The sequence below is a fragment of the Fusarium verticillioides genome, chromosome 4, assembly GCF_000149555.1.
Source record: "Fusarium verticillioides 7600 chromosome 4, whole genome shotgun sequence".
Classification (NCBI taxonomy): Eukaryota; Fungi; Ascomycota; class Sordariomycetes; order Hypocreales; family Nectriaceae; genus Fusarium; species Fusarium verticillioides.
Genome location: NC_031678.1, coordinates 333,608 through 352,403, shown reverse-complemented (window position 1 = coordinate 352,403; position 18,796 = coordinate 333,608). Strand labels below are relative to the sequence as shown.

At 48.9% G+C, this 18,796-nt stretch overlaps 7 protein-coding genes across 7 annotated transcripts; 5 read left to right on the top strand and 2 right to left on the bottom strand.

Annotated features, from left to right (window-relative positions):
- Positions 1–20: 20 nt before the first annotated feature.
- On the top strand, positions 21–4,906 carry FVEG_04428 (hypothetical protein; the record flags this gene model as incomplete). Its single annotated transcript, XM_018892212.1, has 2 exons — positions 21–4,818; positions 4,885–4,906. The coding sequence occupies one exon, from the start codon at positions 21–23 to the stop codon at positions 4,548–4,550; it is 4,530 nt and encodes a 1,509-aa protein (XP_018748867.1). The 3' UTR covers positions 4,551–4,818; positions 4,885–4,906.
- A 464-nt stretch (positions 4,907–5,370) lies between these two features.
- FVEG_04427 (hypothetical protein) lies at positions 5,371–7,020 on the top strand (the record flags this gene model as incomplete). The annotated part of the gene is made up of 5 exons (XM_018892211.1): positions 5,371–5,478; positions 5,531–5,763; positions 5,814–6,082; positions 6,130–6,769; positions 6,825–7,020. The coding sequence occupies 5 exons, from the start codon at positions 5,371–5,373 to the stop codon at positions 7,018–7,020; spliced, it is 1,446 nt and encodes a 481-aa protein (XP_018748866.1).
- A 229-nt stretch (positions 7,021–7,249) lies between these two features.
- FVEG_04426 (hypothetical protein) lies at positions 7,250–9,150 on the top strand (the record flags this gene model as incomplete). Its single annotated transcript, XM_018892210.1, has 1 exon — positions 7,250–9,150. One exon carries the CDS (start codon positions 7,250–7,252, stop codon positions 9,035–9,037), a length of 1,788 nt encoding a protein of 595 aa, XP_018748865.1. The 3' UTR covers positions 9,038–9,150.
- FVEG_04425 (hypothetical protein) lies at positions 9,059–10,360 on the bottom strand. Its single transcript, XM_018892209.1, has 2 exons — positions 10,151–10,360; positions 9,059–10,104 (listed from the first exon to the last, which is right to left on the bottom strand). The coding sequence occupies exons 1-2, from the start codon at positions 10,326–10,328 to the stop codon at positions 9,266–9,268; spliced, it is 1,017 nt and encodes a 338-aa protein (XP_018748864.1). The 5' UTR covers positions 10,329–10,360; the 3' UTR covers positions 9,059–9,265.
- A 367-nt stretch (positions 10,361–10,727) lies between these two features.
- FVEG_04424 (hypothetical protein) lies at positions 10,728–12,782 on the top strand (the record flags this gene model as incomplete). The annotated part of the gene is made up of 5 exons (XM_018892208.1): positions 10,728–10,772; positions 10,831–10,934; positions 10,987–11,647; positions 11,699–12,465; positions 12,512–12,782. The coding sequence occupies 5 exons, from the start codon at positions 10,728–10,730 to the stop codon at positions 12,780–12,782; spliced, it is 1,848 nt and encodes a 615-aa protein (XP_018748863.1).
- Positions 12,783–13,053: 271 nt separating this feature from the next.
- On the top strand, positions 13,054–14,498 carry FVEG_04423 (L-fuculose-phosphate aldolase). Its single transcript, XM_018892207.1, has one exon. The coding sequence runs from the start codon at positions 13,210–13,212 to the stop codon at positions 14,110–14,112; it is 903 nt and encodes a 300-aa protein (XP_018748862.1). The 5' UTR covers positions 13,054–13,209; the 3' UTR covers positions 14,113–14,498.
- Positions 14,499–17,011: 2,513 nt separating this feature from the next.
- FVEG_04422 (hypothetical protein) lies at positions 17,012–18,409 on the bottom strand (the record flags this gene model as incomplete). The annotated part of the gene is made up of 1 exon (XM_018892206.1): positions 17,012–18,409. The coding sequence occupies one exon, from the start codon at positions 18,407–18,409 to the stop codon at positions 17,012–17,014; it is 1,398 nt and encodes a 465-aa protein (XP_018748861.1).
- Positions 18,410–18,796: the final 387 nt, after the last annotated feature.

Here is an 18,796-nt window from a genome sequence, read left to right as displayed (position 1 = left end):
ATCAGTAAGTCAACAGCAAAATGGCTAGCCGCCACGTCTTCACCCAACGACTCAAGTCGGGTGTCATATTCTCGGCCCCAGGTAACTTGCTCGCCATGCCCGAGGGAGGCTGGGGTGACGATATACCCATAACCCGACCGAAAAGGCCTAAGAGAAAGGTCCAAGGTCGTGGCCTCGGTCATTTTCCTCACTGGATAGCGAAGGTGGCGCCTTATGACGAGGCATACGATGATATTGGCTCCTTCACGCCGGTTAAAGACACCCGTGGCGTTGGAAATGAATACAGACCTTACTCAATATCACCATACCCCAAAACCGAAGTAGAAACAGCGGCGCCGAAAATACCCGAGGTGACACTATGTCTACCGATGCTTAGTGTGTCTTTGACGGTGACTGTGGATGGTACGGTCGCTCATACAGAATTGGTGCAGAAGTTTCACAATCCTTCTGACATCATCATCGACGCTGCCAAGCACGTGTTCCCTCTCTACGATGGAGCGGTTATCACGTCTTTCGAATGCACCATTGGAGATGAGCGCCGCGTCAGAGGCGTTGTCAAGCCGAAGGTGCAAGCACGGAAAGAATTTGAAGAAGCAATGCGTGATAAAGTGGCAGCCCCAGCCTTGTTGGAGGAGCATACGCCTGAGATCTTTGAGACGTCCCTTGGAAACATTCCGGCGAACACGACCGTGGAGATCAGGATCACGTACGTGCAGGAGCTCAAGGTCGTCATGATGGAATCGGAAGCGACAGAGGGCATAGCTCTCACTATTCCCATGTCAATCGCTCCACGATACAGTAAAGCACCGATTGAGTGGGAGCCAGCATCAAGGGTACCAGAAGAGAGGCTTGACTTGTGGATCCGGGTCCTTGACAATGGGAAAGTCAACCATGAAGGTTGTGATGAGGAGTCAGGTCACCTTCTTCAGTTTGAAGGTTCCAGGCCTGGTGAATACTTCAACTTGTCAGAAAAGGATTCAGCACCTAAAAACTACTATGTTTGGCACCATGTATCTGAGCCAGCCGTTCTAAGAAAAGACTTTGTGTTTGTCGTTCAGATGAACGAGGGCCATCAAATCAAGTCTCGAGCCATCGCCTGTCCCGTAGATGACAAAAGCCTCGCAGCCATGATGGTACACATCCGACCGAACGATCTCTTCCGGAACGCCATTATTCCCCAATCATTCACTGGCGAAATTCTGTTCCTTCTTGATCAATCTGCATCTATGGGATGGACAAACGGTTCACCAGACTATGGCAGACGTCACACCGGAGCACGAAAGATCGATGTCATGCGCGAAGCAATGCTTCTAGCTCTTTCCGGCATACCATCTACATGTGTCTTCAATGTTATCTCCTGGGGCTCAGCAACAATGGGTCTATGGGAGACTTCGCGGCCTCATACCAAGGAGAACATTAGAGAAGCCAAGACTTACGTGTCTCAGGTTGAAGCTGACATGGGAGGAACAGATCTACTTCGTGCATTGGAGTCCACCTTGAAGTGGCGGGTTCAGGATAGAGGATCAACGCAGATCATCATTCTCACAGATGGTGAACTAGAGCCGGAAGACTCTATACAGTTCATTTGGAAAAAACGTCAGATATTCGGAGACAGTCTTCGGTTCTTTGCCCTAGGTATCGGCGATGAAGTGTCTCATCGTCTGGTCGAGAGTATCGCGGAGTGTGGTGGTGGCTACAGTGATGTAGTCCATACTACGCAGACCCCGAGATGGCATGATCGATTGAACCGTCTTCTAAAGTCGGCTCTGGAACCAAACAGTTGGAGTTGCGATATCGACCTCGGTAGCGGATTCGAACGAAAGAGTCTGGTTGATTACATGCTGGAGCAGCAGACCTCGGACAGTCACAAGACCCCATACATACAGGCCCCTTTTCCAATTTCATCACTTCATCCATTCAGCTTCGCCTCAATTTCTTTCTTGATCGACCTTCGTCACGGTGGAGAGCTCCCCAAGACTGTTACCATAAGCACGACAACAGATGGTGCTAAGAAGAAAACCTATGGACTTCCTATCGAGACAGTATCAGGTAATGATGGCACAATTCATTGCTTAGTAGCCAAGTCTGTTCTGCTGGATCTACAGGATCAGATCAAGCGTGGAACAACCGAAACAGAAGTCGCCAAAGCAAACGCAGAGAATATTGGCATGACATATTCCATCACCAGCAAATGGACGAGCTTTGTAGCTGTCTCGGAAAATCAGCCTGCCCAAACTGTGGAGGAGCAAAAGATGAACCATTACAAGGCACTCTTTGACGAGATAGACATCGACGAGCTCCTCAACAACGTCAGTGATGACGAGACTTCAACTGCTGGTTCATCCTCCGGTTCCGTCATCAGTATGGCCTATGGTCCCCTTCTAAGCGCCGGAAGGAGCAGTATAGCTGGACCACCAATGTCTCACTATCATGTGATTCCAGAAAATCGATTGACCACGGCCCGAGTCCTCAAGTCTGCGGGCGAAATCCCAATACCACCTCCTATGCCTAAGCCGTGTCCACCAGCACGGCCACCAGCTGGAATGGGTTTACCGTCTAAATTTGGGGGCAGCAGTCGAGGTGAGCCTCAGGCACTTGAGAAACGTTCTTTAGGTGGGTATAGTGATGAGTCCGGAGACTCTTTAAGGCCCACGTGTATAACCCTTACAGACCCGGAAACGCCAGGAGAGGCGAGAAGGTCCGGTGGTCGTGACGAATTCATCGCGAATCGGAGTCTTGGGATCTCTTGCCATTCGAATGAGGGACCTAGGCGGACCCCTTACGAAGACCTGGACTCTAGTGGATCCCCAGCTCAGGCGGCGAGTGATGTTCTCATACCCACAAGAGAGCGCGTTTATGAAGACAGTTCCTCAGGATTTATTGGCCACGATTTCCCTCAGTATCCTAAAGACTCCGCTTGGAAAGAACAAGAAAGCTTGTTGCGTGCGCCCACGGAAACTACAGACGGCAGCCAGTCCGACATAACGCCACCTATGACAGAATTTGTCCAGGTTCGCGAAGCTGCCGCTGCCGCAGCTAAGTCACCTACTGATGAGTTGTATGCTCCAGAAGCTCCTATACCACGAGGTTCTGAGCCTGCGTACACCGAACCTAGTGCACTTGAAGACGGCCAGCCTTCAAGCGTCGGGCCCTATGTTCCGCCTGCACCACCAATACCCGCCGGACTGTTTCGTCCATGGTCCATTACAACTTCTGAAAGTGTCAGCGAAAGGTTCGGTCAAAGCAGGAAAAATGTGCAAGCAGATGTTGATGATGAGACTATGGTTCCACCGAACGCAAACCGTGGATTCGCCATACCAGCAGGGAATCTAACACCAGAAGTAACACGTGTAATCCGTGTGGTCCGAAAGTCAAGATCACGAGCTCGGTACGACAGTTACCCAGAAGATGGAATGTCTACGAGATCGAGTTTCAGCGACGACGTTCTTGAGCGGGGACCTCGGGCGCTGATGGGTAACGATGATGATGGCCCAGGGGATGAAGTGTCAGAATTATCATCATCAAAGCCAAAAGGTCTTCCCGTTGGGACATGCGGCGATAAATCATACAATTCTGACGCTGACACGGAACGAGTACCCAATATGTCATCCCGCGCTAGAGGTTTGTCCCCGGGCGGCGCAGCTGAGAGACTTCAGCCTCCCTGTGCTACGTCGCGATATATAAGTCCTGGCCAAGCCCTTTCATCTCAGGCTCACTCACTACCTAAGGACTATGGCTGGGAACCGCAATTCGCACACGAGACTGTACCTGGAGGTCCTAAATTCCCGACGTACAAAGCTATGCCTATCCCCAATACTAGATTTCAGGATTTCTTCACAGGCTGTTCTGTGAAACAACGACGCGGTGCCTCGAATCGCTGGGGATCAGATTATGATTCGGATGACAGTTCAATGAGTCGGGGCATTTCAGAACCGTCCTCGTCTCAGTCGAATGTCTTTGGCCCTCTGGACTGGCAATTCGCGATGGAGTGTCAAGACGGGCAGGGTCTCTTCGATTTATATGAGAAAAGGCCATCTCTGCACTTACACTTTTGTCCAGAGACCGCGACAAAGTTCGGCCTTAGGATCTCGGAACTTCTGTCTAATTCATCGACCCCGGAAGAAGAGAGGGATGATGTATCTGCCAGGATACTTGATACGTTGATGATGATCGAGTGCTACAAAACTCATAGGGCGCAGGAGGAAGATACCTGGGACCTGATGATGGAGAGGGCATGGGATGCAGTGATCTCAGCTCTGGGACTCGCGGATGAGGAAGAAACACTGGAAGAACTGGCGGGTCAATTGAGGGGTGCTATGTTGCATGCGCATTATGTTGCAGCAACTGGAGTGAAGGATTCGGAGAAGGATGAGGGTTCTGTGGGGGCAGTGAGATGTCCAGCTTGTGATGTGGTATGGTCAACAACCAGGCGTTTCTTTTGTCCATTCGATCACGAGTCCGACGACGCTGATGAGTTCATGAATTGGGATGCCTTTTGGAAACATCAGGTGGACCAGGGGCACGTCGTTTGTCCTCGAAAGGTTGTGTGATAGCAACGAGAAACGGGCGGCAGATAGATATACTTTAGGTCCCATACTTGCCTCACCCGAGACCTTTTTCATATTTATGCTGCGTCACCAAGGCTTGCCTGTTGCGCGGCGACAAGGATATCCAGATCTGCCGCTTTGGTGGAGAGTTGGGTACCCTATAGCTATGTCTTCGAATACGAGAGCCAGATGCTTGTGGTTCATGCTACTTATTGTTAATAAGATTGCATTATTCTCAGATGTTCATGCAACTTTTTTAAATTAGCCTACTGTGAGTTGAGTAACATTATGCGCCTGGTCAAAGCAACCGTAACGTCGTGGTAACAAATCATTGCAGATAAAAACAGTTGATCGCATACTTTGTCCATCGTTATCACAGCCGGCAGCGAATAAGATAAAGAAACAACTCCCGAAGATCCCGTAGCTGTTGAATCTGGATCATGGATGTAGATGCCGGCTAACCAGTCAATACTACCTATAAAAGCTACATTAAATGACTGCGATAGTAAATCCACGGAAAAGAGTCAAAGACTTGGACGGCATTGAGAGCCTACGCCCGCTCGGACCGTCCGAATCCCCACTTTTCCAACTGCCGATCCCTTGCGGAGAAATCCACAGGAAATGATCTACATCCAGGTCCCAGGGGCAAGCTACGTCAATTGCCGTCTATTTTCTCCGACGTGTTTCCTACAAGTTACACCTGTCTTTCCACAATTTATGTCTGAGCAAACACAACAGAGCTCGAGGTTGAGATCGCGTCTCCAGAGATTGAGTGCTTGATAAGACTTGTTGATAATCAGTGTCGGACACTATTGTTTACAACATGGACCCAGACAAGACCAGCACAGATGGCACAGACAACATGAGGGGTTCAACGGGTTCGCAACCTCTCCTCTCGACACCCGACATGGACCGAAGAATAAGACGCGCCGTAAGTCCCCAACGCCCTCATCATCACATCACTAACTCACAGACATCATCAGTTTGACCGTCGCGTCCTGCCCGTCGTCTGCTGTCTCTACGTCCTCTCGTACCTCGACCGCGGTAACATTGGCAACGCCAAGACCGCCGGTGCACAAGAGGCGTTGAGCCTGAGCTCCGATGACTGGGCGTGGGTTCTCAATTCGTTCTATATCGCGTATATACTTTTTGAGTGGACGACTATGCTTTGGAAGATATTCCCTGCTCATATTTATGTTTCTATTCTTTGCGTTTGGTGAGTATCATAAGCATATTCATGATATTTTGTTGCTGATGAGGAGGTAGTTGGGGCACGGCTGCGATGTGTTCTGGGGCAGTTCATAACATGACTCAATTGATCGTTACGCGCATTTTTCTGGGCATTTTCGAAGCTACCTTTGGTGCTGGTGCGCCGTTCTTCTTATCTTGTTTATACAAAAGAAGAGAGCTTGGTCTACGAATGTCCATCTTGCTGGGCATGTCCCCTCTTGCAAACACGTTTGCGTCAAGTTTAGCATACGGCATCACCCATATAAAAGGATCTTTAGCACCATGGCGATTGCTGTTCATCATCGGTAAGACATCCTCGCGATGCATGACCGCACTGGCTGACTGTATACAGAGGGCGCACCCACTATCGCCTTCGCCCCAATCGTCTACTTCTTCCTCATCGACTCCCCCGCAACAGCCAAATTTCTCACTGAAGAAGAGCGATACTTCGCCGTCCAGCGCGTCCAAGGTCCTGAAGGCGCCAAAAAGAAGGTCAACTGGAGACAAATCGTGGCCGGAATACTCGACTACAAGAATTACGTCCACGCTGTCATGCACTTCTGCTGCAACTTTTCTTTCGCGGCTTTATCTAACTTCCTTCCTACGATCGTTAACGCCATGGGTTACAGTTCTATCAATGCCCAGGGACTCACGGCGCCGGCTTACTTCACAGCGTTTCTGCTCTGTATGGGCGCTGCGTTCTTCTCGGATCGGTGGGGAAATCGTGGGTTTGTCATTGCGGGATTTGCTGCCATTGCCACCGTCGGCTATGGCCTTCTTGCTGGGATCCAAGATATTCATCGCCCGGGTCCCCGATACGCTGGTGTATGGCTCGCCGCTTGCGGTATTTTCCCGGCGTTATGTATCAATATCACCTGGTTGCTCAATAACCAGGGACGGGATTCGAAGAAGGGAGCCGGCCTTGCCATTACGCTGATAATTGGGCAATGCTCGTCTCTCCTCAGCAGCTACATGTTTCCAAAAGAGGACTCGTAAGTTACCTTAGCTGTGGATCATGTGCTGAGGTCAAAACTAATATCGGGGTAGACCATTCTTTGTCAAGGGTTGCGCGATCGGTTGTGGAATGAGTGGCGCTATTGTAGTTCTGGCATTGTTCATGCATTTCGCACTGGAGAGAGAGAACAGGCGCAACGAGAAGATCTACGGGTCCTTGGATAACGACGCTGAGCTCGATGTTTCCGATGAGGATGGGAACATCAAGAATTTCCGATACCTGACCTGAGTAGTAGATAGCGCTACCAATCAGATTCCACGGATTCTCGCTTTCAACCTGCGCCAGCGTTAGGCTGCGAGGCATATTTGAAGGCGGACCGGCACCCCCCACCCAAGCATAGCCTGAACACAATCAACAAATCACTATCTTCACTACAATTTAGATATAATCGACCATTAGATTTCCTTGCCAATTATTCTGAGTTCTCGACAGTTCCCTTTAGCCTCCTTCTCCCGCAATGGCGACAAGCAGTGTGACAAAGGCGGGGTCAGTCCACAGCGCGCCTCCAGGGCTCGATATATTCAAAACTCCGGAAAATACCATGTTCTATTCAGCGAACCTGTACCAGATTCTCGACAAAAGCAAGCAGGAAATTCGACTTATCGAGATTTCTACACAAACTGGCGACGGTATCCTTGAGTGCAAATTACTGCCTGCGACGTTGTTGACCAAGGCCCGAAAACAGTATCTGGCTCTGTCATATTGCGCAGGAGACCCGACAGACACAAAGGAAATCCGAGTAAGTGGCGTCAGGTGTAACATATTTGCGAATTTGCATCATGCACTGGTACTAGCTCGTCAGTATTGGATGCAATCGTCTGGACAAGGACCACTCCGACTCTGGGTCGATCAGTTATGCATCAATCAGCACAATTTAAGTGAGAGGTCGCACCAAGTCGGCTTCATGAGGGAGATTTACCAGTCCGCGGAACGAACTCTGGCTTGCTTATCGACATCGCCAACTAGTGGCGAGGGACTGAAATGGTTCAACGACCTGTGTGACGCTGTCACTTTTCAACAAGACGATGGGTCATTGCAAGGCAACAGAGAAGGCGAACTAGGTACTGAAGAGGGGACTGAACCACAAGGGGCAATCCTTGAAAGGGCCATACTGTCCGACACCTCCAGACGCAAGCGTAATAGGCGTTATACAGAGCAACAGTTTCGCGTACTACACTATCTCTTGGACCGCACCGGCAGCGACAAGTTTGCCAACGGATGGAATGCATTCTGCGACCTGCTCAGCAGCCCATGGTGGAATCGAGCCTGGATCTGCCAGGAATTCATAGTATCTGGACAAGTGAGTTTTATGTTCGGACACTATTCCGCCTCATGGGAGCGGTGCAGCAAGGTCCTGCAAGACTTTTGCGAAATACACGGATGGTTTCTGATGAACCGGACTCTTTATCTCCTTTCGAGCGGGCTCCCGATGGATGGTCCCGAGGCTTGCCAACTTGACCACATCCACGACATCGTTCAGGAAAGAGACCTCCATCGCCAAGTCGACCATGTGCGAAACGCATTGAGGATGAAGATCCGCTGGAGCGGCAGCATGGACATCAAGACTCTATTATCACACTCTCGATCTTGTAAATCTTCCGATGATCGTGATCGAGTATATGCTATGCTCGGCTTGGCTTCGCCAGGATACAACATCTTTCCTGACTATTCAAGTGGCTTGAGTGCAAGCGAGGTCATGATAATGACTACCAGAGCAATAATCGAAAAGGAAGATAGTCTAGGTGTCCTAGCGCAAGCTACCAGATTGGTTCAACGTAAGAATCTTGACGTCCCTTCCTGGGTGGCCGATTGGAGCAGTACCGAAGCCGCGGATATGGACTTTACGGATAGGCAACCTCCCATCTGGAGCATCATGCCCCAAGAATCTCCACAATGTGCTTTCGAAACCATTACAGACCCAAACGACCAGATGCAAGCGTACTGCCTAAGGGTTTATGGGACCTTCTTTACAAGAATCAAGGTGGGCATGAAATCATGGCCAGAGGCAGATTTTAACAGCGTCGAAGGATGGGTTGGCAACGCTCTTATCTCCATTACGGATGGAGATGAAGTATGGATCTTACAGGGGCTAAGAGTACCCATTGTCCTGCGGCCATATTGTGATGGGTACCGGGTTGTTAGCTGTGCCTTTATCACGAAGCGGCCGTCTAAAGATGATTTTGGGACACTGGCGTATATCCTTGCAGCGGAACGGTCGAATAGGAGACGCATAATACTGTACTAGCGCACGCATGCCAACTTTAGTCTAGGGCCTGTTTATATTTTTGCGGGGAATGCAATATGTACTTTTCGTTCGAACGAATGTCATGGTGCTCTAATTATATGCTCGTTTAGCAAGAGAGACAGAGAACTATGATCAATGATCAATGCAGCTACGGTAGTTAGCGGTCTGGTGCTCCCATGGTGCGTTGGTCTTGAGACCGCTTCCTTCGATACGCATCATAATCCGGGCCTAAAAACGCAATACCCAAATATCACCAAGTCTTTGATTATCCTCCCCAAGACCCCCATGTATAACCACCGCATCCTTTGCATCTTCATCCCTCACAGCGTCAGCGTCAAACCATCCCCTAGCAACAGGTCCATCGTCCCCAAGCTCCACTCTCTGCCAGGCCCTCCCCTCGATGTCAAAAGCCCAGACGTCAGACAGCATCTTTCCAGCACCAGCGTGGCCCAGAGCGCTAGGGTCTCTCTCGCCAAACATAGTCACTAAAAATGTCTTGCTTTGCCCTGAGATCGCCAGTAGTGTTGCGACACTCCTCGCTTCAGGACCTTCAACACCATCTGGCTTGTAAGTAACAGTAGACCATGAACTAGTCTTAATGTCATAGATGTCCAGCGCACCGCCCTGTTCTGTCTTGCCATCAAAGCCGTTCATGCGATACAACTTCTCGTCGTGAAATGCGATCGATGAGCCACCACGCGCAGGACCTGGTGCACAAGGAAGTTCAGCCCATGCCATTTTGGCCACGTCAAAAACCCAAAGGTCGTTAAGTCTGTTCTGCTCAGGGCATCCAGAGTGGAGGTAAAGCTGGTCAACGCCATTTGAAGTGATGCAATGGTAGCTTCGACCGTCTGGGAAAGGCGCAGAAGGATCAGCGGGCTCGATAGAGTCCCATGTATTTTCGACTGTGTTGTACCGCCATATAGCTCCATTTTCTTCGATGGGCTTCATCTCGAGACCCCCGCGGCCGGAGAAGAGGAAGATGTTGCTTCCGATGGTGGTGCTTGGGCTGCCGACTCGAGGTGAGGGTGCTTTGGTGGGAGCCGTGAGCACTTGAGCGCCGTGCTCTGCAAATGTTAGAAACCTTTCAGCAGTGATGAAGTATAGCAGTACCCTGAGTATCGAGGCTGATTACATCGACTCTGTTGTCGACTGGCTCACGTGGGAGCAACTCGCCACCAAAGATGTATATCTTCTGATCTACCGTAGAGACAGCCTGAGAGGAACGGTAGAGACGCTTGCTGGAAGTGATGCGAGACCAGGTGGCCTTTGGTAGCTTGATAGAAGCCATTGTGAGCGTTGAAGGGCAAAACGATAGATAGTTGACGTTGTGAAAATGCGGCTGAGTGATAGGAGGTAAGGGCCCTATTTATACTCCTTCTATTACTTTGTTGGGTTCCACATATCAAGCCATTCGAACATAGTCCACCTGTTTTCAAGTTTGCCATCATTACTGCAGCTAGGTGATCTACATAAACATAATAGTGCCATGCACGAGAATGAAAGCCGTAACCCCACAGCGGGCATGCGGAATCCGCGCCCCCCCATCAGAATAACCAACTCACCAATCAGCGTAGCGAACCTGCTGCACTTGAGACATTCAAGTTAGCTCATCCTCTTAGACCACAGCGCATTAAAACCACCACGGAATCCGCTCCTCCGCTGGAAATCGCCAACAACTCAACCAACAATGCCTCCGAGACTACGAGCCTGTGACGGCTGCTCCAAAAGAAAGGTAACGCACCCCACGACTCAGCCCCCGAATTATCCGTAGACTAACGAGAATAAACTAGATCCAATGCGTCAGGCCAGATCCCGAAGGGCGGTGTGAACGCTGCTCGAAGCTTCATATCGAGTGCGTGACGACCAGGGAATCACATAGTACACCAAATGTGGTGTAAGTTCCTTTGAGACCACGTACGAGAAGGGACCTGGCTGACACACCATAGAGGCGCATTGGTAAAGAAGGTGGCGACACTGGAGAGCCGAGTCGCTGAGCTTGAAGCATCTCTTGTGCAGATGCGCTCCGAGATTAGTGCAACTCGGGCCGCCAGTCCACTTCCAACGTTGCGAGGTAATTCTGAGGATACCACGGGTTGTATCTCACCATATCTCCAGCAAAATCCCGCAAATGCCGTATCGGTATCGATCTGGACATGTCTCGGACAGCACTGGTACTTCAAGGGCATACCCATCAATTCCCCCCAAGGTCGAGAGTGGATATCCTCCAAGATTGGCGAAAACGTCTCCCTAGATGGGTTCCGTCTCTTTGGGTCGCAGAACCACTATTTTAGTAGCTCATCACCTCCATTCACCTTCCCAGAACGACAAATGATAGAAGCATTTCTAAATTCGTACTTCACGTCACCCTGGCGACTTTTATACCCCATCATTGACGTCGCGCTTGTTAAGGAGACGTTGGCGGCGGCTTATACCGAGTCACAGTCAGCGCAGATGTGCTTTTTGGCGTTCATGGCTCTGTGTTCACGGTTGAAGGGCTCTCTGCTGCAACCTGATGATAGTGATGCCTATATACGTGCGTCGCACAGCTATTTGCCGCAGTTACTTGGCCAGAGCACCCTGGAAAGCCTTCAAACAGTCATCATGCTTGTAAGTCAACGTTGATCTAAGCAATATGTACTCTGCGCTGACACACTTCAGCAAATATACCATCTGCTCTCAGGCCAGTGGAGTGCCGCTGCTGAACTTCATCCCTACGCCTGCCGTGCTATATACGATCTGAAAGGCCACATCGCACATCCATCCGGGCCAGACACTGGAGTTGGTCGTCGGCAAAGACATATCCGGAACCTCTTCTGGCTGTGTTACATTCTCGACAAAGATATAGCCCTAAAGTACGGAAGACCACCTTGTCTGACGAGGGACTATTGTGACCTGACGCTGCCGGATGATTGGGCAAGGGTATATCAGGACCGGGTTGGCACTACTCAAGGTGGGATGTTCCTCCAAGACGACTCTATGTGCTTCTCGCAGGACCTTTGCTTGTCGCAGATCAAAGAAAAGATTTGTCTATTTCTCTGCTCGCTGGACAATTCGAAACTATTGGATGCAGCGATTCTTGGACAAGTTCGCCAACTGGATGTTGATCTCGAGACGTGGCGCTCAAGTATTCCTGTGGCTTATAGGCCGAAGTGGTCTATGAGTTCAGAACACCCGCTCCTGCACCCAGATATGTCTTTTGTTCAAAGAATAAGATGCGTCCATCTGCAGCTGGAGTACAAATACCTAATGACGATGATTCATACCGCCGTCCGGAGATGCGGTGCACTATACGGAGTAGACGATAAACTTCCCGATGATCTACATAGTGTTTATCATTCAAGTAGTGATATCTCTCTCGAGGCGAGTCGCACTACTCTTCAGATCTTCAAATCACATATAGATATCCTTCAAGAGGACATGTTTGGGTAAGTCTAACAGGCCTCTTTACTCAATCTATTCTAACATTAACAGTCATATCGCTATTTATCCACCGATAGCAGCCATGGCACTGTTCATGAACCTTCTCCTCCATCAGTCTGATCCACGGGCCCGAAGCGATCTTGATCTCTTAGCGGGCTGCGCAACACTGTTCCAGGATATGCCGATGGCGGACTTGACGGATAATGATATCGACTGTATTCAAGAGCTGAACCGGTTCATTTCCGAACTGGTCCGTCTTGGGAACAGTGCGATATGGAAGGCGAAGAGAGAATGGAGGAGCACAACCGGGATATCATCATGATCCGGCGTTGAGACTCGTATATAAAGCTTTTTGACTTGTGACCGGGCCGTTTACCCGATGGCGACGATCCGTCGCATCTAATTGGTCTGACCGGACCTCAAAGAAGTAACATCTATCCGGTCTGGATTTTTATCCTATGCGCCCTCTTTTCACTAAAGAATTCTTGCAATTTGCCGTCCACGCCTTTAAGTTGACGCTTTTCATCCTCAAGATTTGATGCTACATTAACCGGGCCAAGATTCCGGTCCCGCTTATGATAAGCACCATTTGATCTGAACAAGGCGCTTCCCCGCAATCATGACTAGCAGAGGGTATTTAGAGGGCGCACGCCAATGATAAATGAAGAATAACAAAGACATAAAAGACCAAAAGCCAACTCAGAATTCAACGTCGACAAGAAACATCATCAACCTCACTCATATCAGTCATGTCTTCAACCACCACCATTCAAGCCCAAAGCGGCACCCTCACCATCTCCCCCAACTCCAAACCCACTCACGGCCATGAACTCAAAGATAAAACCCCCCTTCAAGCAATGTCTCACGGCGACGTCGTCCTCCGCGGCATCCCCACGCACCCAAACTTCGCCTCCCAGCGCCAATGGCAGCTCGAGCATATGGCCGCCGCCTTTCGCCACTGGCACCGCGAAGGCTACGTCGAAGGCATAAGCGGTCACATTTCCGTGCGCGACCCCGAATTCACCGATGCTTTTTGGACGAACCCCCTAGGCCGCCACTTTGGCCTTTTGAAAGTCAGCGATATGATCCTTGTCAATCTGAAGGGGGAGGTCATTGGGGGAAACCGTACGCGACCGCCTAACTCAGCGGGGTTTTTGATCCATGCTTCTATTCATAAGGCGAGGAGCGATGTTCATGCTATTTGCCACTGTCATAGCATTCATGGAAAAGCTTGGTCTGTGTTTGGAAAGCGTCTTGAGATGTTGACGCAAGATGTGTGTAAATTCCGAGGAGATGCGCATAGCGTTTATGATAGTTACGGCGGTGTTGTTTTGGGAAGTGAAGAAGGAGACCGCATCGCAGCAGCAATGGGACCCAAAGGCAAAGGCTGCATCCTGCGAAACCACGGTATCCTAACCGTTGGACAAACCGTGGACGAGGCAGCGTGGCTGTATACGTCTATGGAGAGGAGCTGTCGTGTTCAGCTTCTCGCTGAGGCTGCGGCGGCGAATGGCTTGCCAAAGGTGCTGATTGACGATGAGGAGGCCAATTTCAACTTTGATGTTGAGAGTGATCCTGAGATTTGTTACTGCGAGTTTCAGGCTTACTACGATTTGGAGGATGAGCTGTCCAATGGGGCCTTTAAGAACTAGGAGAATGGGATGCAGGTCTATCATATTTCCTGTCCAGTGTTGATCTCTTCTTAATGAAGTCCCGCTAATGCCCTCCACTTCTATAACAATACATCGTGACATGGGGCCTGCACCCATGTTACGCCGTCCCCGATGCTCCAAGTGCTTCGTACGTCCCGAAACTTGGCCTTTTTATTCCCTGTTTGCATCGATGGGAGTCATGCACCTTGTGGTCCGGTTCGACCATGCTTGTAGAACGACGACCGCCGCACATGATGAAAGTCTAATTGAGCTAACCTTTCTTGGCCGTGGGATTGGAGCATCTTATACGCCTCAAGGCCGGTTAAGAAGTCATCATTTGCGTTTTTATGTAGCAATTAGTCAGTAAACATGGTATTGATGTCCAAAAAGTGGGCTCGAAGTGTTATCTACAGTTGAGACTTGTGGCTGAGAGCTTGTTCCGGCACAAAGAATCTAGTGAAAGTCTAAGAGGCGGTGGATTGGTTTTTTATTAAATCTTTACGAAAAGAGGCTGGTTGAACTGAGATTGAGGCTCAAAGCTCGGTGGCTTGAGAGGTTGGCCTAATGTCTTGAGGAAGAGGTAATGGTTGCAAGGTTGATGTATAGAAGCAGAAATTACAGGCTTTTGAACACCGGATCACCTTTCATAGCCTCCGCTTGAACCCTAAGAACCTGGGCATTTACAAAGTGAAATCTTGTTCTAACAAGATTTAATACCATTGGCTAATCACCATCTTGAATATCATAAATAGATTTAGAATTCCGTTGTGGTCCAATGAGAAACACCATCTGTACACTCAAGCTCCAGAATTATTGAAGTCTAAAGCGAAGATGTGCCTAGGCACCAACGACAGACTGTCGACGTATGAGTTTACGTACTAAGTTCTTTTAGAGCATTAAACTTACCACTGTCAAAGCACATGTCTCAATAGTAAACCGAGTCTAAGCTGCAAAGATGCTTTCGGATTTGAGGTCTCAGACATGTTTAATCTATAAAATTCACAATTCTAGGCCACAGCCCTGAGGTCAACTGTGTTTGCCAAAGAAACTTTGCACATTTTAGGATTTTTTGCCTTGTGTTTTCTAGAAAACTTTTCATTGAGACTTGGATTTGTGGAAAGCTGCTCTAGGTCCTCCATATTGAAGACTGGGGAGTATTGCCGTCCCAGGCCATTTCATGATACCTAAATAGCAACTCTCTCTGACAAGTGCGTTTTAATCCTCCCATTCCTCCCTTCAGTGAGCGTCGCAGATAAGTGAAATGGGGAGCATATCTACTTTTCACTTTGGAGCGAGTGATCTTGTAATCATATCCGAACTCAAAAGATCAGAAAGGACGCGGTTGTTTCTTCGAACCGTAAGGCTGATCGTGTGAAGACAAGAACAGCGAAAGTTCGTAATGCCAGCTCGAAGGCTGGGGATCGATCAGAGCTACCATCGACTTGCTTTAAAACCAGAGGTCTTAGGTGCACTGCTCATGGATGTAGAGAACCCACGAGACGCAGGTCGAGAGGCGCGTGAGCTAGCACCATGCCTCATAGCCCGAGTCCCGAGACTCGGGCTCGGCCGAGATCGAAATGGTCCATCGAAGGGCTTGCTTTGGAGTGTGGATGTTGAACTGCGGCCGCCACAGCACATGATGGCTAGTGAATGTAATAGGGGGCTGGTGTATGCGGAGGTTATCAGATTGATAGAGGGAGGGTGGGAATAAATGTTGGAGTTTGGGACGTGGATAACGTGATGAGAGTGAGGAAGCGGGTTGGTTCTGAAAAGGAAGATATTTTTCAGATCGGGTAAAAGGGAGGGAGGGACTCTAGCAATGAGGGATCAGGACGGCTTCTTATACCCCAGCAGCTGCCAGTAAACTTACTGACTGAACTATTATAAAAGCATTTTATTCAGCTTTCAATCAGGAGAGTTATCTTTATTGAGGCTATGTGCGGATTACTTTCTAAAAGCTAAAGTTAAATCATATTCTTTTAGTGTATTGGCTTGATATGTCTCGCTGAGATGTCATAAGTTTTAGCTATCTAGAAGTGTTATTTGCAGTTGAGACTTGTGGCTGAGAGCTTATTCTGACACAGATAACCTAGTATCAATCAATAAACGGGAGGGAGGGCATACTTATGTGCCTCAACAAATTCGGATTTGTATTTTCTGCAGCTGTCTGTCTTCACTTTGCCCATCATTTTATGATTGTGAGTGTCGTGCAATTGGTCAACCTGCCTCTGACGAAAGCCTAACTACCCCATGGCCTATCACTTTCCACACAACAAAGGAGGCTGGCTGAGATCTTCCATTGAATCACTCCAACAAAGGAGTTCCTTCTATGATCACCTTCAGCTTGAGTTCCGAGGTGAAGGCGTGTTCAGTCACGTATTGATCTAAAGCCCATCTCTGACATCTACGCTTTCTCAGCTGTATCTGGACCAACCAAGGTCCTGCGAGGAGGAAACTCCATCTTTGAGCTCCGTCAATGGGGCGGATGCAGGGAAGAGCACATTGGATATGCGCAAGTCAAATGCTTGATACATACGTCAGGCAAAATATCAGACTTTGACGTAACAGCCTAATACAAACTGAGAGCTTATCAACTAATCCAATATCAAACACACATACGTAGCAGGGGTATTGAGCACTCGCTTCATAACTCTACAAAATGCGTAGCTAGTTGACTTGTGATCTGAGAGCGTCAAGTTAGCACTTCCGAAATAGACTCACCTGGATGATTATATCGTTTTCGACCTATAACTTATCTAATCGTCAGCGAGTAAACCAAGGTTGGGTAAAGGATGATTTCCAGATGCTTTAGAAGTATAGCTCAATTCAGCATCAATTTCAGACATTGTATTCTACGTCTCCTAACAAATCAACTCCAAAAGCATTCCAGCCACCCCTACTAGACCTGATAAAACGACGTATCAAGCCCAACATGCTCAGGGTTAACCTCGCTCAGATTTCTGCCGGACCAACCACAATCCCAGAACGTGACCAGCGCCCAAAGCTTAATGAAGCTATGGACATAACCAAACACAACTTGACAGATAACAAGCGGAAAATCAGAAGGATATTGGAGAAAGTGCGGGATGATCTTGATAATCTTTGTCCAGAACATGAACACTAAGAAGATCACCAATCCACCGGCATTGAAGTCTTCAGCAAGGGCAAACGTCGTGATGAGCGCTGCATCCCAGAGTATAGCAAAGTTTATAAGACCGGCCCAGTACACCATGAAGCAACTCCATGTATACCGGGAGATGAAATCCGGATCACGAAGCATGACTGGATTACTTCGAAAAGTCGTACGTGCCCAGCGAAGCAACTGATCCTTGAACTTGGGCGACTCGCCAAGCGTCGTCTCAATAGTCGCATCCTCTGTGTCCTGAAACTTGACAAGCCACTTCTTCTTCATGCCCTCTCTTGTCAAAAAGTTATCATCATCGGGTCCCAAGCCCTGACCACCGAAAAGTCCAAAGCAGAGCTTTTCATTGCAGAAACGCTGGAGAAGGTCAGTGTTGTTGAGGAATTCAGTGCGGTACGCCGCTGTTCGGCCTGAGATGACAAATACTCCACCGTCGATGGCGTTTGATGCACGGAGTTCCCAGTTGTGACGCTGCAGGTAATTGCATGCGATAAAGTTGACGATGGAAAGCCATGTCCAGACTCCTGGTGTTGTGCGACGAACTCGTTTTTTAGTGGCTACCATACCGACACTCTGGTCTTCGAAGGGCGCAAGAACAGAGGGGATAAAGTTCCTTGGCCAGAAGACATGATCGTCTGCGAAGATTGTAACAGGCGTAGTGACACTTGGCATAGCATGAGTGATCTGTCTTCTCTTACTCGGCTCCAGAAGCGCTGAAACAGAGATCTCAATATGAGGCGCATCAATGCTTAGTTTTCGCAGAACAATCATACATTCCTCTCTCAGAACAGCACCAACCGTAACAACCAACATACAAGCAGGGTTATTCGCAAGGATACTCTCCACACACTCCCGAAAGTCAGGACCATGAGGATCGATAGTTGGAAGAATAACAGTAACATCATTCCTCGAAAACGAAGGATCCTGCTTCACCTCTGCAGGACGATACATCCACGACCCAACAACATGGCCTAACAGCCGGTGATACCGCAGAATGAAGAGCGTGCAGAATACTTGAGTCCAGATATCATTGAGGAAGAGCCAGATGGAGGTAAGACTTGTGAGCAGTGGAACTATAAGTAGGATAGATGGAAGGATGCGAGAGGGGATGTGGTCCTTTGAAGGAAGGGCGGTTGGCCATGGAAAGAGTGGCATGTTGATGATGATCTTTTGATGCTGATCTGCTTACCGAGTGGACTGCTTTTGACGTAGAAGTTGGTAAAGTTGGCAGAAATCAACTGGTTTCCAAGGAATTAGAATTGAGGGTTTTATAAGGGCGTGATGAGTGCCGTGACACTGTTTTGTCTGGGCGGTGATTCATTGTTGTATGGTGATGAACAATGAGCTTTGTTTGTGAGGGTGAAGACAGTGAATGGTTTTGCAAATGGATCCAAACAAAGCATACGATACGTAAAGGAGAGGAAAGATTTCATCCCGACTCTGATTGGGTATGGAACAAAAGACTTTGCACTAGTGCGTTAGGGTCTTGCTCAATTCAAAGATGTCGTAGAGCAGACTATGCATCTCCTGGCAGTCAGCGGG